At 60.3% G+C, this 12,673-nt stretch overlaps 1 protein-coding gene across 1 annotated transcript in view; it reads left to right on the top strand.

The window, feature by feature from the left end:
- DNAH1 (dynein axonemal heavy chain 1) overlaps positions 1-12,673 on the top strand; it is a 72,858-nt gene that overhangs the window by 56,444 nt on the left and 3,741 nt on the right. Inside the window, exons 50-70 of the mRNA XM_045862227.2 lie at positions 693-901; positions 1,014-1,185; positions 1,909-2,100; positions 2,459-2,569; positions 3,391-3,576; positions 3,993-4,184; positions 5,335-5,502; positions 5,601-5,792; positions 5,924-6,055; positions 6,518-6,643; positions 7,305-7,424; positions 7,547-7,696; positions 7,821-7,981; positions 8,800-9,025; positions 9,174-9,369; positions 9,678-9,829; positions 10,511-10,707; positions 10,955-11,103; positions 11,348-11,502; positions 11,584-11,715; positions 12,478-12,648. Of these exons, the coding sequence (XP_045718183.1) occupies positions 693-901; positions 1,014-1,185; positions 1,909-2,100; positions 2,459-2,569; positions 3,391-3,576; positions 3,993-4,184; positions 5,335-5,502; positions 5,601-5,792; positions 5,924-6,055; positions 6,518-6,643; positions 7,305-7,424; positions 7,547-7,696; positions 7,821-7,981; positions 8,800-9,025; positions 9,174-9,369; positions 9,678-9,829; positions 10,511-10,707; positions 10,955-11,103; positions 11,348-11,502; positions 11,584-11,715; positions 12,478-12,648 (3,489 nt within the window). The remainder of the gene's footprint in view (positions 1-692; positions 902-1,013; positions 1,186-1,908; positions 2,101-2,458; positions 2,570-3,390; positions 3,577-3,992; positions 4,185-5,334; positions 5,503-5,600; positions 5,793-5,923; positions 6,056-6,517; positions 6,644-7,304; positions 7,425-7,546; positions 7,697-7,820; positions 7,982-8,799; positions 9,026-9,173; positions 9,370-9,677; positions 9,830-10,510; positions 10,708-10,954; positions 11,104-11,347; positions 11,503-11,583; positions 11,716-12,477; positions 12,649-12,673) is intronic.

Below are 12,673 nucleotides of genomic sequence, written 5' to 3'. Positions count from 1 at the left end.
AGCTAGGGAGGCACAGGTCACTACTGTACCCCAAGGGTAAAGAAGGCCCCTGGCACCATGGCTGACCACGAGTGGTACCACACTCACTGGCCAAGGGCTCCCCACCTCAGGACTCGTGCCCGAAGCACTGTGCCCATGATGCCCCTTTTGGGGGCTGCTCCCTCTAGAGCTCCCTAGGGAGGGAAGCCTGTCCCTAGGTCTCTAAGGGGAAGGGAGGTGGTGGCTCTGGGGTCTCAAAACAAATAGAGCAGCACTTAAACCTGGCTGGTGGTTGAAATTGGGCCAAGCCCTGGAATGTGTCCCACTCTGGGCAGGGTCCCCTCTGTTCCCAGCCCTGCCTCTACCCCCAGGGTCCCCTCATGTAGTCTGGCAAGGACCTATTTCTCCCTGTGGCCTGGTTTCCTCCTGTGAGGAAACTGAGGCATGGGGAGGCCTGGAAAGTGAGAGTAAGGTGCCACATCTCCCACCCAGGACCCAGGGCCCTTCCACAGCCCAGTGGTGATGATCAGAGTCTCTGCTGTAGGGCAGGCCTGGCTATAAGCCTAGACCTAGAGGTGCGAGGTCACCTATATGACCCTGAGCTTCTCGGAGCCTGGTTTGATCTGTAAAATGGGGCTGCTATGAAGATCCAGGGAGACAACACCCAGGGGCCATCATTAAAGCTTAGCTTTTGTACTCTCATCTCTCCCCAGATCAAGAATGAGTCTTTCCTGGAGGACATCAACAATGTCCTGAACTCGGGCGACATTCCCAACCTGTATAGCTCAGATGAGCAGGACCAGATTGTCAACACCATGCGGCCCTACATCCAGGAGCAGGGCCTGCAGCCCACCAAGGCCAACCTCATGGCCGCCTACACTGGGCGTGTGCGCAGCAATATCCACGTGGTGCTGTGTATGAGGTACGGGCAGCCATTGTGGCCATGCAGGGACGGCCCCCGGGCCTGCCATGAGGAGGGTCCTGGGCTCCTGGGGGTGGAAGTCAGTGACTCATTTGGCCTCCTGGTCCCCCAGCCCCATCGGAGAGGTCTTCCGAGCCCGTTTGAGGCAGTTCCCCTCCCTTGTCAACTGCTGTACCATTGACTGGTTTAACGAATGGCCGGCAGAGGCCCTGGAGTCTGTGGCTACCATGTTCCTGAATGAGATCCCAGACCTGGAAGCCAACTCTGAAGTAATTCGAGGACTGGTAGGTGTCTTGGTGAGGAGGAAACTGTCAGGGGGAACTGTTCAGGTTTGGGCTTACAGTCACTGGGGCCTGGGTGAGAGTCCCAGGCCCAACACCGATGGGCACTGGGGCAGACAACTTGACCTGTTCTAAGCCTGTTTCCTCATCTGTGTCATGGGAGTGCCACAAGGTTGTCATGGTGATATACGATTGAAGACCACAGATGGCCGGGGGGTGGGGGGTGGGGGGTGGGGGCTAGATTTGCCTGGTACAACCTGAGAGAGTGATGGTCACCTGGGGGCCAAGAACTAGAGTGAGCCTGTTTCCCTCTCCAGCTATGCTGAGGCCTTGGGCCCTCTGTTCCCCCAGGTCCAGCCTCCAAGGGGAGAGGGGGTCCCCCCTTAGGACTCTCAGAGAGAGGCAGGTCTTGGGAGCTGTGATGGGAGCAGAGGGCCAAGATCTGGGAGACACCCGGGTCCACGTTCAGAGGCAGCTCTGCCCTTAACAGATGTGTGAACTTAAACGAGCCCCTTGACTTCTCTGGGTTGTAAGTTTTTCTTCTGCAGAATAGGTGATCTTGACCTGGAGGTTATGAGGATCATGGGAGACAGTGTGGGGGGCATTGAGGTTCCTACATGTGGCCCCCTCCTTGGGACCAGGCTGCAATGGCTTCAAGGGCACCCCTGCGCCCTGTCTTTGCTGGGGGCTCTACAAGGCTGGCATCAGTGGTCTCCCACCCCACAGATCCAGGTTTGCGTATATATCCACCAGTCGGTGGCCAAGAAGTGTGTCGAGTACCTAGCCGAGCTGGCCCGTCACAACTACGTGACCCCCAAGAGCTACCTAGAGCTGCTTAATATTTTCTCCATCCTAATTGGCCAGAAGAAACAGGAGCTGAAAACCGCCAAGAACCGCATGAAGAGTGGTCTTGACAAGGTGGGCCAGGGTGGGGCTTTGTGGACAATGGCTAGCAGCCCATGGTTCTGCGTACTCTGGCTTAGCCCTGACCTGGGGAGGCCCAGCCCACCCTCTCAGTCAGCAGCCTGCCGTGTTTAAATGGGTAGCTTCCTCCCTTACCAAATGAACAAGGGCAAGGCCAAAGCAGGGCACCCCACAGATTTTCAGGGGACTGCTCCCTTCCTCCAGGGCTCACTGGGCAACAGGCCACAGCCTCTCACTCATGAGTGAGGGCCAGGCAGCCCTGCAGGACCCTCTCCCCAGTCCCCTCCACGCTCGGCTCTCTTTCTGGTACCCTGTCACACCTGATTTCCTCTCTGTGCCCCCCATCCACCAGCTGCTGCGTACTTCCGAGGACGTGGCCAAGATGCAGGAGGAGCTGGAGATGATGCGCCCCCTGCTGGAAGAGGCTGCCAAGGACACCGTGCTGACCATGGAGCAGATCAAGGTGGGGGGGTGCTCCCTGGCCCTCTTCCCTGACGTCTGACCATGTCTGAGGATGCTAGGGGTCCCCATGCAACCATGAGGTCGCTGGCTGCCTGACCTCTGCAGGTTGCTTAGCTTCTCGGTGCCTGTTTTCCTCAGTCAGCAGTCCTTTGTTTATTCAACAAGAGTTTGCTTGGAACCTCTTCTCTGCCAGGCCCTGCACCGGGGCAGGGGATATGATGAAGAGCAAGACAGGCAACCCAAACCCTGATAATCACAGCAGGGACAGAGTGGCAGGCCGCCGCACGCAGCGGCCACCCCCAGGCGTGAAGCTGATCATAGAGGCTATGTGCATCATGAAGGGCATTAAGCCCAAGTGTCCCTCTGAGTCTCCATGAGATCCCCGAGTTCGCAGGCCGGCTGCGCACAGCAGACATCTCAGATTCGCAAGTTCATCAGGACAGCTTCCTGGTAGAAGTAGTCACCTCCCGCTCTGCAAAGTCAGTGTATCACAAATGTTTCCAGCAGATGGAAAGAACGTGATGTGGGGGAGCGCCTTTCTCTGTGTTGCCTGGAGATGTCCTGAGGGCTTAGGGGCTCCTTCCCTGGAGGGCAGTTGTGCTCAAGCATGTGAAGCCCTGAGCCCCATGCTGGGACCACCATGAGCAGTTGGAATGGGCTTCTCACATTCCCGGAGCTCCGAGAGGGCCCTTGGAGAAGGGGGCATCCCTGCTCTCATTTCCCTTGACCCCGGGGAGACTGAGATGCAGGGAGGAGAAAGGGGGGGGACACACCTGTCCCCGACATGCCAGCAGCTGGGCCCTCCCTTTCTTTGGCCCCCAGGTGGACACAACCATTGCTCAGGAGACCCGGAATTCGGTGCAAGCAGAGGAGGCCAAGGCCAATGAGAAGGCCAGGAAGGCACAAGCTATTGCTGACGATGCCCAGAAGGATCTGGATGAGGCGCTGCCTGCCTTGGACGCAGCCCTGGCCAGCCTGCGCAACCTCAACAAGAATGATGTGACTGAGGTGGGTGGCCAGGCAGCTCCCGAAGTTCCCCCTTGGCATCTGTCCTGGTGCCTCTGGCCCCCAGGCCCTCTCTCTCCACATCGCTTGGGGGTCACGTGCTGAGAGGTGCGGGTAGAACTAGGGCTTGAAGCCAGCTGTCTGCCCTTACCTCCTTGCACAAGCCCCCATGGCCCAGACGGGCACATGGAGGGCTTTGGGTCCTGAGAAATGAGCATCTAGGACCTCATGGTCAGGCCTGGGTGAGGGGGAGCAGAAGGAACCACAGGCCGAGGCAGACCTCGGGGGACAGCCAGGCATGCCCTTTGTGGTGGTAGGAACTGCGTTGGTGGGGTCCACCCTGTCTGACAGCTGTCCCTGCCCAGGGGTATCCAGGTAGTGATGGGTCTCCCCTTTCCCACTCTCGGCCCGACCCGCAGGTCCGGGCCATGCAGCGGCCACCCCCAGGCGTGAAGCTGGTCATAGAGGCTATGTGCATCATGAAGGGCATCAAGCCCAAGAAGGTGCCTGGAGAGAGGCCTGGCTCCAAGGTGGATGACTACTGGGAGCCGGGCAAGGGGCTGCTGCAGGACCCTGGCCGCTTCCTCGAAGGCCTCTTCAAGTTTGACAAGGTGGGTGTGCCGGGCACAAAGCGAGCAGGCCCGTGAGTGAGGCAGGGAAGCAGGCAGAGGAGCCTGTCCCCCACCCCCCCAGTGTAGGGCTCTCTGTCTTGTCTCCCTTCCCCTGAACACATGCAGCCCTGTGGCCACACACAGCTGACTGGGACCATACCCTGGCCCCAGAGGAGCTCTCTGGCTGGTCACCCCAAAGCTCTGCAGCCTAGAGATCCCCTCTTGTGCCCTTTCCTTCCTAGGATCCCCATGGCCTTGGCCTAGACTTGCACTTTCTATGCAGCCTCAGCTGAGGTTCTGCTTCTTCTGTCTGTCCCTGGGTTTCTCCATCTGCTGTCTATCTGGGGCTCTCAGTATCCATGGCCATGTTCTTTCTTGGGGGCTACTTCATGGTTAGGTCAGCCTGGAGCCCACCACCCTCTAAGGGGACCTTTTTCAGCCCAGAAATTGGGTAGGGGACAACTGCCTGTGCACCCGCGCCCCCCCCCCCCCACGCCATGAGGCAGTGTGGGGCCTCAGACACCCCAGGCCACACTGGGAGGGTGGAGATAATGACCCATAGGTAGCAGGACGCCCTACAGACTTCCCCATTCTTCCTCCTCCACTTTCATCAGTCTAGAAAGCAGAGGCCCCACACACCTAATTCAGCCCAAATCAGGAGTGCTCTCAGCCAGTGCTCAGGCTCCCGGGTCCCAGGCTCTGAGCTCTGGGAGTTCATGAACAATGCAGATTCCTGGGCTCATCCTGAACTACACGGTTGGACTCTCACCGGGGGGACGGGAACTCTGGGTTGTGATGAGCTCTCAGGGTGAGGATTAATACCCTTGAACTTGAGCCTGGTTGGGCATCAGAATCACTCACTGGTCTCCACACCTGTCAGGAGCAGCCCTTATCGCTAAGTGAGTTTTTAATGGGACCTGCACATTACCAGACCTTGAGACTGCACAGTTTCTTGTGGACGAAGTCTCTAATCGTATTATCTGAAATCCTGGATCCTTTCTGGACTGTGTTTATTCCCTGAGGAAGATACCTGTATTGAAGCCTACACAGGGCAGGGGGCTCAGAGCCCGAGCAGGGTGTTCCTCAGCAGGCCCCACCACCGCTTCCTTGCTGGAAAGAGCCCCCTGATGCCCCTGGTTCCCCTCCCCAGGACAACATCGGGGAGGCGGTGATCAAAGCCATCCAGCCATACATTGACAACGAGGAGTTCCAGCCGGCTGCGATTGCCAAGGTATCCAAGGCCTGCACCTCCATCTGCCAGTGGGTACGCGCCATGCACAAGTACCACTTCGTGGCCAAGGCAGTGGAGCCCAAGCGGGTGAGGCCTGGGTCCAGCTTGGTGGGGGGGCCAGGGGAGGAAGGGGAGGGCTCTCCCGGGGCCGCTCCACAAGCTGGCCCTGGGCCCTGTGCCTGCAGCAAGCCCTGCGGGAGGCCCAGGACGACCTGGAGGTGACACAGAGGATCCTGGAGGAGGCCAAGCAGCGCCTGCGCGAGGTGGAGGACGGCATCGCCACGATGCAGACCAAGTACCGGGAATGCATCGCCAAGAAGGAGGAGCTGGAGCTGAAGTGCGAGCAGTGCGAGCAGCGGCTGGGCCGGGCGGACAAGGTCAGCACGTCCCGTGGGGAGGGCCTGTGGGCTGCGAGGGTCTGGCGGGGGGCGGGGGTGCAGGTCCTGCACCCCTTCCCCAGCCCCTGGCCTGGCCAACCGCAGCCCACCCCCCGGGGCTGCCTCTGCAGCTCATCAACGGGCTGTCGGATGAGAAGGTGCGCTGGCAGGAGACCGTGGAGAACCTGGAGCATATGCTTGGCAACATCTCCGGTGATGTGCTGGTGGCCGCTGGCTTTGTGGCCTACCTGGGCCCCTTCACGGTGAGGAGCCTTCCAGCCCTCCCTGCGACAGCCTCACCTCCACAAGGGGCAGCCTGCAGGGCGGCTCTTCCCCCACGCACTCACTTGGCTTCTCAGCCGCCCCATCCGAACCAGGTGCTGTTCTAGGCATGGAAACAGCCAGAAAACCCGCCCTGGCGGGCCTGGCCTTCTAGTGGGAAACCTGAGCTCCCACTTGCATGCTTGCTGGGTGCATCTCACTCGGTCCTCACAGCCTCCTTGACAGGCGGGCCTATTGTCATCACGCCTGTTTCACAGAGGAGGGGCTGAGGTTTATGGAGGCCAAGGAAGTCACCCAAAGTGGGACCTGAGTGCAAGTGTCTGACTCCACGTCTGAGCTCTACCTCTGTGTGCAACTACTGAGTGCTGGGGGACTGGGGCTGGGGGGTGGGAGGGCATCCCACGTGTCGTGGTGGGGTGGCCCTGAGTCTGGCGTCTCCCCAGGGCCAGTACCGCACAGTGCTCTATGACCACTGGGTCAAGCAGCTCACAAGACACAAGGTCCCGCATACTTCAGAGCCCACGCTCATCGGGACGCTGGGAAACCCTGTGAAGATCCGCTCGTGGCAGGTGCCTATCTGGGAAGGGGGGAGGGCTGAAGTGACTGGGCTGAGCCAGGAGCCTCCTGCTTCCCCCCCCAACCCTCTTTCCGGGGCCTGCTCAGAGATGACTCCCCTGACTTGCCTGGGCCCAGCAAGAGGCTGTGGGTAGGAGAGGAGCGAGCTGACACGGTGTGGCACAGATCTAGCTAACTGGGGCAGAGAATTCAAGGGGTGCTTGTCAGAGTGGGCTGGAGGAGGAGAGCAGCATCCAGGGTGAGGTTAAGAAAGTTTTCCCCAAAAAAGTCAGATTTGAGCTAGACCCTAAAGGACAGGTAAAGTTGGCTCGGGCAGAAAACCCAGAGGCTTTTGGCAGAGGCCAAGGGAGAGCGTAGGCCAGGATACTGATGGCCTGTGGGCTCTGGGGAGATGGTCTGACTGAGGGGGGACTCAGTAGGCAAGAGGGCAGAGAGGCCAGAGAAGGAGGGTGTCGGGATCCAGCCGAGGAGCAGGAGAGAGTAGGGGGCCCTGTGGGCTCACACCTGTGCCCACTGTCACCTGCGCCTACCTCCACGGGGGAGCCGTAAGGAGAGGGAAGAGATAGCCAAGCATGAAGCTGGGAGTAGCTAGCACCCCAGCTGACCCTGCTTGTGTGACAACCCTGACCCAGTCTGGCACCTGATGCCCCACAGATTGCTGGCCTCCCCAATGACACACTGTCAGTGGAGAACGGGGTCATCAACCAGTTCTCCCAGCGCTGGACCCACTTCATTGACCCTCAGGGCCAGGCCAACAAATGGATCAAGAACATGGTGAGCCCACCTGCCTGGTGCCGCCACCCCTCGCAGCCGGGCTTAGCAGGTGCAGGGACAGGAGCTGAGCCTCGGGCGGGCTGGCAGCTCCCACAGCCCCCACTCGCCCCCTCTGCCCACAGGAGAAGGACAGTGGGCTGGATGTGTTCAAGCTGAGTGACCGAGACTTCCTGCGCAGCATGGAAAATGCCATCCGCTTTGGCAAGCCCTGCCTTCTGGAGAATGTGGGCGAGGAGCTGGACCCGGCCCTGGAGCCTGTGCTGCTCAAGCAGGTGGGCCTGCAGTGGCAGGGGAGTGGGGGCAGCCTGTCAGGCTGGACGGGGGGCAGGGCAGCCCCATTCACTGCCTCCCCGGTGAAGCCTGGGCCACAGCGCTTGCCCATCCCACCCACCATAGACATACAAGCAGCAGGGGAACACAGTGCTGAAGCTGGGGGACACGGTGATCCCCTACCATGAGGACTTCAGGATGTATATCACCACCAAGCTGCCCAACCCACACTACACACCTGAGATCTCCACTAAACTCACCCTCATCAACTTCACCCTGTCACCCAGGTAAGCCCCCAGGCCCCAGACCCAGAGCATCAGCTCTGCCTGGCTGCCTCTCGCCCACCCACAGGCCAAGACACTGTGGGTCTTTCCCAGAGTCTCCAGCACCTTCTTCCAAGGTGCTCTGGCGTCCCAGGTCTTTCTAGCACCTCCACCAGCTCCCCTTACTTGCCACCATTTCCAGCTAAGAACCCCCACCCCCAAGATCAAGAGCCCTTGATCACTGGTCAGGACCCCTCAGCCTCCCTGGTCAGCAGAGCCCCATCTTGGCCAGGTGCCCTTCCCCCACAGCTCAGCCCTTGCCAGCCCCTTGTGCACTCACCCCCAGAGCTGTCCCGGAGCCCCGAGTCAGGCACACCCTGACACCTGGCACCCAGGCCCTGTTTCCTGCCTTGCTGCCGAGCATAAGTGCCAGGCTAATGGGTGCACTTTGCTGGCCACCCGCACAGAGCCCACAGGCCCACTCCACACTCAGGCCATCATGTCAGTGGCCACTATGAACCTCTCCCCAGACGAGGTGGTGAAAGGCCTATCCCCTGCCCGTCACCCAGCCCCCTCCTGCCGAGAGGAAGTTTTTCAGCGACCCCAACAACTCACATATCGAACCACCTGACCCCTTCTGGGATTCCAGGTTGCCACCCGGGGTCTCACTGAGAACTGGTCACTCTGCAGGCAGGCTCTGCATTAGCCCTGCAGCCCAAGACAGAGGCTAGGCCTCCCAGCTCTCGGAGCCCTGGGGGCACAGGTAGATAGGTGAGCAGGCTCAAGGCTGACCCTCTGGAGCCTACCAGGTGTTACAGACATGCTGTCCCTTCCCCTGGCAGTGGCCTAGAGGACCAGCTGCTGGGCCAGGTAGTGGCCGAGGAGCGGCCAGACCTGGAGGAAGCTAAGAACCAGCTGATTGTCAGTAATGCCAAGATGCGCCAGGAGCTGAAGGACATCGAAGACCAGATCCTGTACAGGCTCAGTTCCTCTGAAGGTAACCCTGTGGATGACATGGAGCTCATCAAGGTGCTGGAGGCTTCCAAGATGAAGGCTGCCGAGATCCAGGTCAGCAATGGCCTGCCTCTGCCTGCGACTCCTGCCTCTACCCAACCCCTGACCAGCCCCAGGCCTGACCCCTGTCCCCACCCACGTTGCCTGCCACCCTCCATCAGCCAACCTGGGCCTGATCACCTCTCCCGTGCTGCACCTCTAGGCCAAAGTCAGGATCGCAGAGCAGACGGAGAAGGACATTGACCTCACACGCATGGAGTACATTCCCGTGGCTGTCCGCACCCAGATCCTTTTCTTCTGTGTGTCTGACCTGGCCAACGTGGACCCCATGTACCAGTACTCCCTGGAGTGGTTTCTCAGCATCTTCCTCTCGGGCATCGCCAACTCGGAGAGGGCAGGTAGCCCGGGCATGCGTGCACACGGACACAGATGCTGGGCTTCCAGCCTGGCACAGATGTGACACAGGGGGACACATATCCACAGGGGGCACGCTTATGTAAACTTGCACATTCTCTCAGATCAGGTGTAACAACACACCCCCTCCCTACCCTCCTCAGAGCCCCTTTACTGGCAACTCCAGAGGCCCCAAAGGGAGGCCCAGATGGCCCCTGTGGCTGTGGGGCAGACTGGCTGGCCTGGGCTGAGCCCCGGGGATCTCGCTCCCCTCACCCCCTCCACGCACTGCCGTCCCCTCCCTGCCCTGCAGACAACCTGAAGAAGCGTATCGCCAACATCAACCGCCACCTGACCTACGACCTCTACAGCAATGTCTGCCGCAGCCTCTTTGAGAAGCACAAGCTGATGTTTGCCTTCCTGCTGTGTGTCCGCATCATGATGAATGAGGACAAGATCGACCAGGTAGCGAGCAGAGAGGCAACCAGCGGGCTGGGCCGGTGACCCAGGACAGATGGCCTGATGAGGTGCCCTGTGGCAGGGCCTGGGAGAACAGGGTAAAAGGAAAGAGAGGGCCAGGCATGAGGGCACAGCGAGAGCAAAGGGGTAGAGGCCTCAGGAAGCAGTTCCTTACTTAAAACAGCCGGGAGACCCTGAGTTCACTGTGGTCCCCGCTGTCCTGTGAGCACAGCCTTCTCGGAGCCAAGTGAGCAGAGACTGTCCTGAGCCTCCCAGCTCGTGCTCTCATGAGCCCCAGGTATCTGCCAAGTGTTGGAAATCACTGCGGAGAGAGCGAGCATTACCGCATTACGGCTACTCCGGCTCGAGCCCTATCTGTGTGTAGGTGCCAGGCTAACGGGTACATTCTTACCTAACCCCCAAAACCCTTGGGAAGCAGCTGAGATTCTCATTCTTCCTACTTTCCAAAATGAGGAGACTGCGGCTCAGAGAGGTCACATCCTCTGCCTAAGGACACACAGCCAGGAAAATGTGGAACGGGGACACTGACCCAGACCGGTCTGACTGCCAGCCCCAGGGAGGACTCCGTTTCTCTGGCTGAGGGTGGTGGTGGGGGGGCATTGCTGGCTGGGGTGCCAGAGGCAGGTCACAGGGCCTGGGCACTAGGCTCCCCCTGTCCCCTGCCAGGGCGAGTGGCGCTACCTCCTGTCCGGAGGCTCCATCCAGGTCATGACTGAGAACCCAGCGCCTGACTGGCTGTCCGACCGGGCCTGGCGAGATATCCTGGCACTCTCAAACCTGCCAACCTTCTCCTCTTTTGCCGAAGACTTCCCAAAGCACCTCTCAGAATTCCAGTCCATCTTCGACAGCCTCGAGCCCCACCGGTGAGCTGTGCCCCAGGGGGTCGCAGGGTGGGCACATGGAGGGGTGAGACCCCAGGGACAGGCCCGCCCAGGAGGTTTCTCTGAGGAGCCACCCAGGGGTGCCCTGCAGCTGTGGCTCCATCCCTCTGTGCCCTGGGCCATGTACCCTGCAGGCCCTCCACTCTCCCTGGCCATCCAGCCAGCAGAGTCCCTGGGGCCAGTGCCCTCCCACAGGTCAGCTCTCAGGGGGACATGGGCACTGTCGCAGGGAGCCCTTGCCTGGCATCTGGGATAAATACCTGGACCAGTTCCAGAAGCTGCTGGTTCTCCGCTGCCTGCGTGGGGACAAGGTTACCAATGCCATGCAGGATTTCGTGGCCACCAACCTGGAGCCACGCTTCATTGAGCCCCAGGCAAGTGCCATCAGCCGGTGTCCTGGAGTAATCCCCACCTCTGGGTCCCGGGGCCTGGCTGCACCTGGACAGACCATGTTGCAGCCTTGGTCAGGCTGGGACTCCTAACCACACCCTCCAAAGGCTCTGGGGGGTTCCAGGCCCCACTGGGAAGCCTCCCTGGAAGCCCCAGGACCCCCTGCCTTGCCTTGGTCCCTGCCCTCCCTCAGCCCCAGGTGACCCAGCATCTCTCCCTGACCTGCAGGCAGCCGACCTGTCAGTGGTGTTCAAAGACTCCGGCTCCACCACGCCCCTCATCTTTGTGCTGTCGCCTGGCACCGACCCTGCTGCCGACCTCTACAAGTTTGCCGAAGAGATGAAGTTCTCCAAGAAGCTCTCTGCCATCTCCCTGGGCCAGGGCCAGGTAAGGACCGGGTGGGCAGGGGCGGAGGTCTGGAGGCTGGGCTGGTTGGCACCTCGCCGCTCAGCACTCCCGCCCCCACAGGGCCCTCGGGCAGAAGCCATGATGCGCAGCTCCATAGAGAGGGGCAAGTGGGTCTTCTTCCAGAATTGCCACCTGGCACCGAGCTGGATGCCGGCCCTGGAGCGCCTCATCGAGCACATCAACCCCGATAAGGTGTGCTGCCCCACCTGCCACAGACCCAGTGGCCTCCTTCACTGAAGGGGCTACCGACACGTCCATCCAGGCCTGCTGAGGCTGAATGAGATGGTCCCACAGAGCCCCCAGCCCAGCCTGGGCACACAGCACTCAGGAAGTGATATATGAAACAAGCCTCAGCTAGATTTATCTTCTCAGCATCTCCTCGCGTTACTGCTGCCAGTGGTGATGTGACTTGCCCACGTCCACCCAGCGTGGACTGGTGACGCTGAGACTCGCCAAAGCCCATATTCTTTTTTTTCCCCTTGGGGTGGGGTTGGGGGGCAGAGGGAGAGAGAGACAGAATCCCATGCAGGCTCCAGGCCCAGCACAGAGAGGATGCGGGGCTCGATCTCACGACCCTGAGACCATGACCTGATAAAACCGATATTCTTTTTTTTTTTTTTTAAAGATTTTATTTATTTATTTGTCAGAGAGAGAGCACAAGCAGGGGAAGCTGCAGGCAGAGGCAGAGGGAGAAGCAGGCTTCCTGCTGAGCAGAGAGCCCGATGCGGGACTTGATCCCAGGACCCTGGGATCATGACCTGAGCTGAAGGCAGCTGCTTCACCGAATGAGCCACCCAGGCGCCCCAAAACCGATCTTCTTAATCAGTGGTCTGCGCAGCCTGGCCTGGCCCGGCCCACCCAGGGGGAGGGTCAAGCTGCCGGTGGCCCAGGGAACCTGGTGTGGGGCAGCCACCAGGCGTGGGTCCCCATGCTCACGTGGTACGTGGCCACCAGGTGCACCGGGACTTCCGCCTGTGGCTCACCAGCCTGCCCAGCAACAAGTTCCCAGTGTCCATCCTGCAGAATGGCTCCAAGATGACCATTGAGCCGCCACGTGGCGTCAAGGCCAACCTGCTCAAGTCTTACAGCAGCCTGAGCGACAACTTCCTCAACTCCTGCCACAAGGTGAAGCGCAGGGGTGCACGCTCCC

The sequence above is a fragment of the Mirounga angustirostris genome, unplaced genomic scaffold, assembly GCF_029215605.1.
Source record: "Mirounga angustirostris isolate CCGP_5_RB_7025 unplaced genomic scaffold, mMirAng1.0.hap1 SCAF_1, whole genome shotgun sequence".
NCBI lineage: Eukaryota > Metazoa > Chordata > Mammalia > Carnivora > Phocidae > Mirounga > Mirounga angustirostris.
This window is presented reverse-complemented; position numbering and strand designations above follow the sequence as displayed.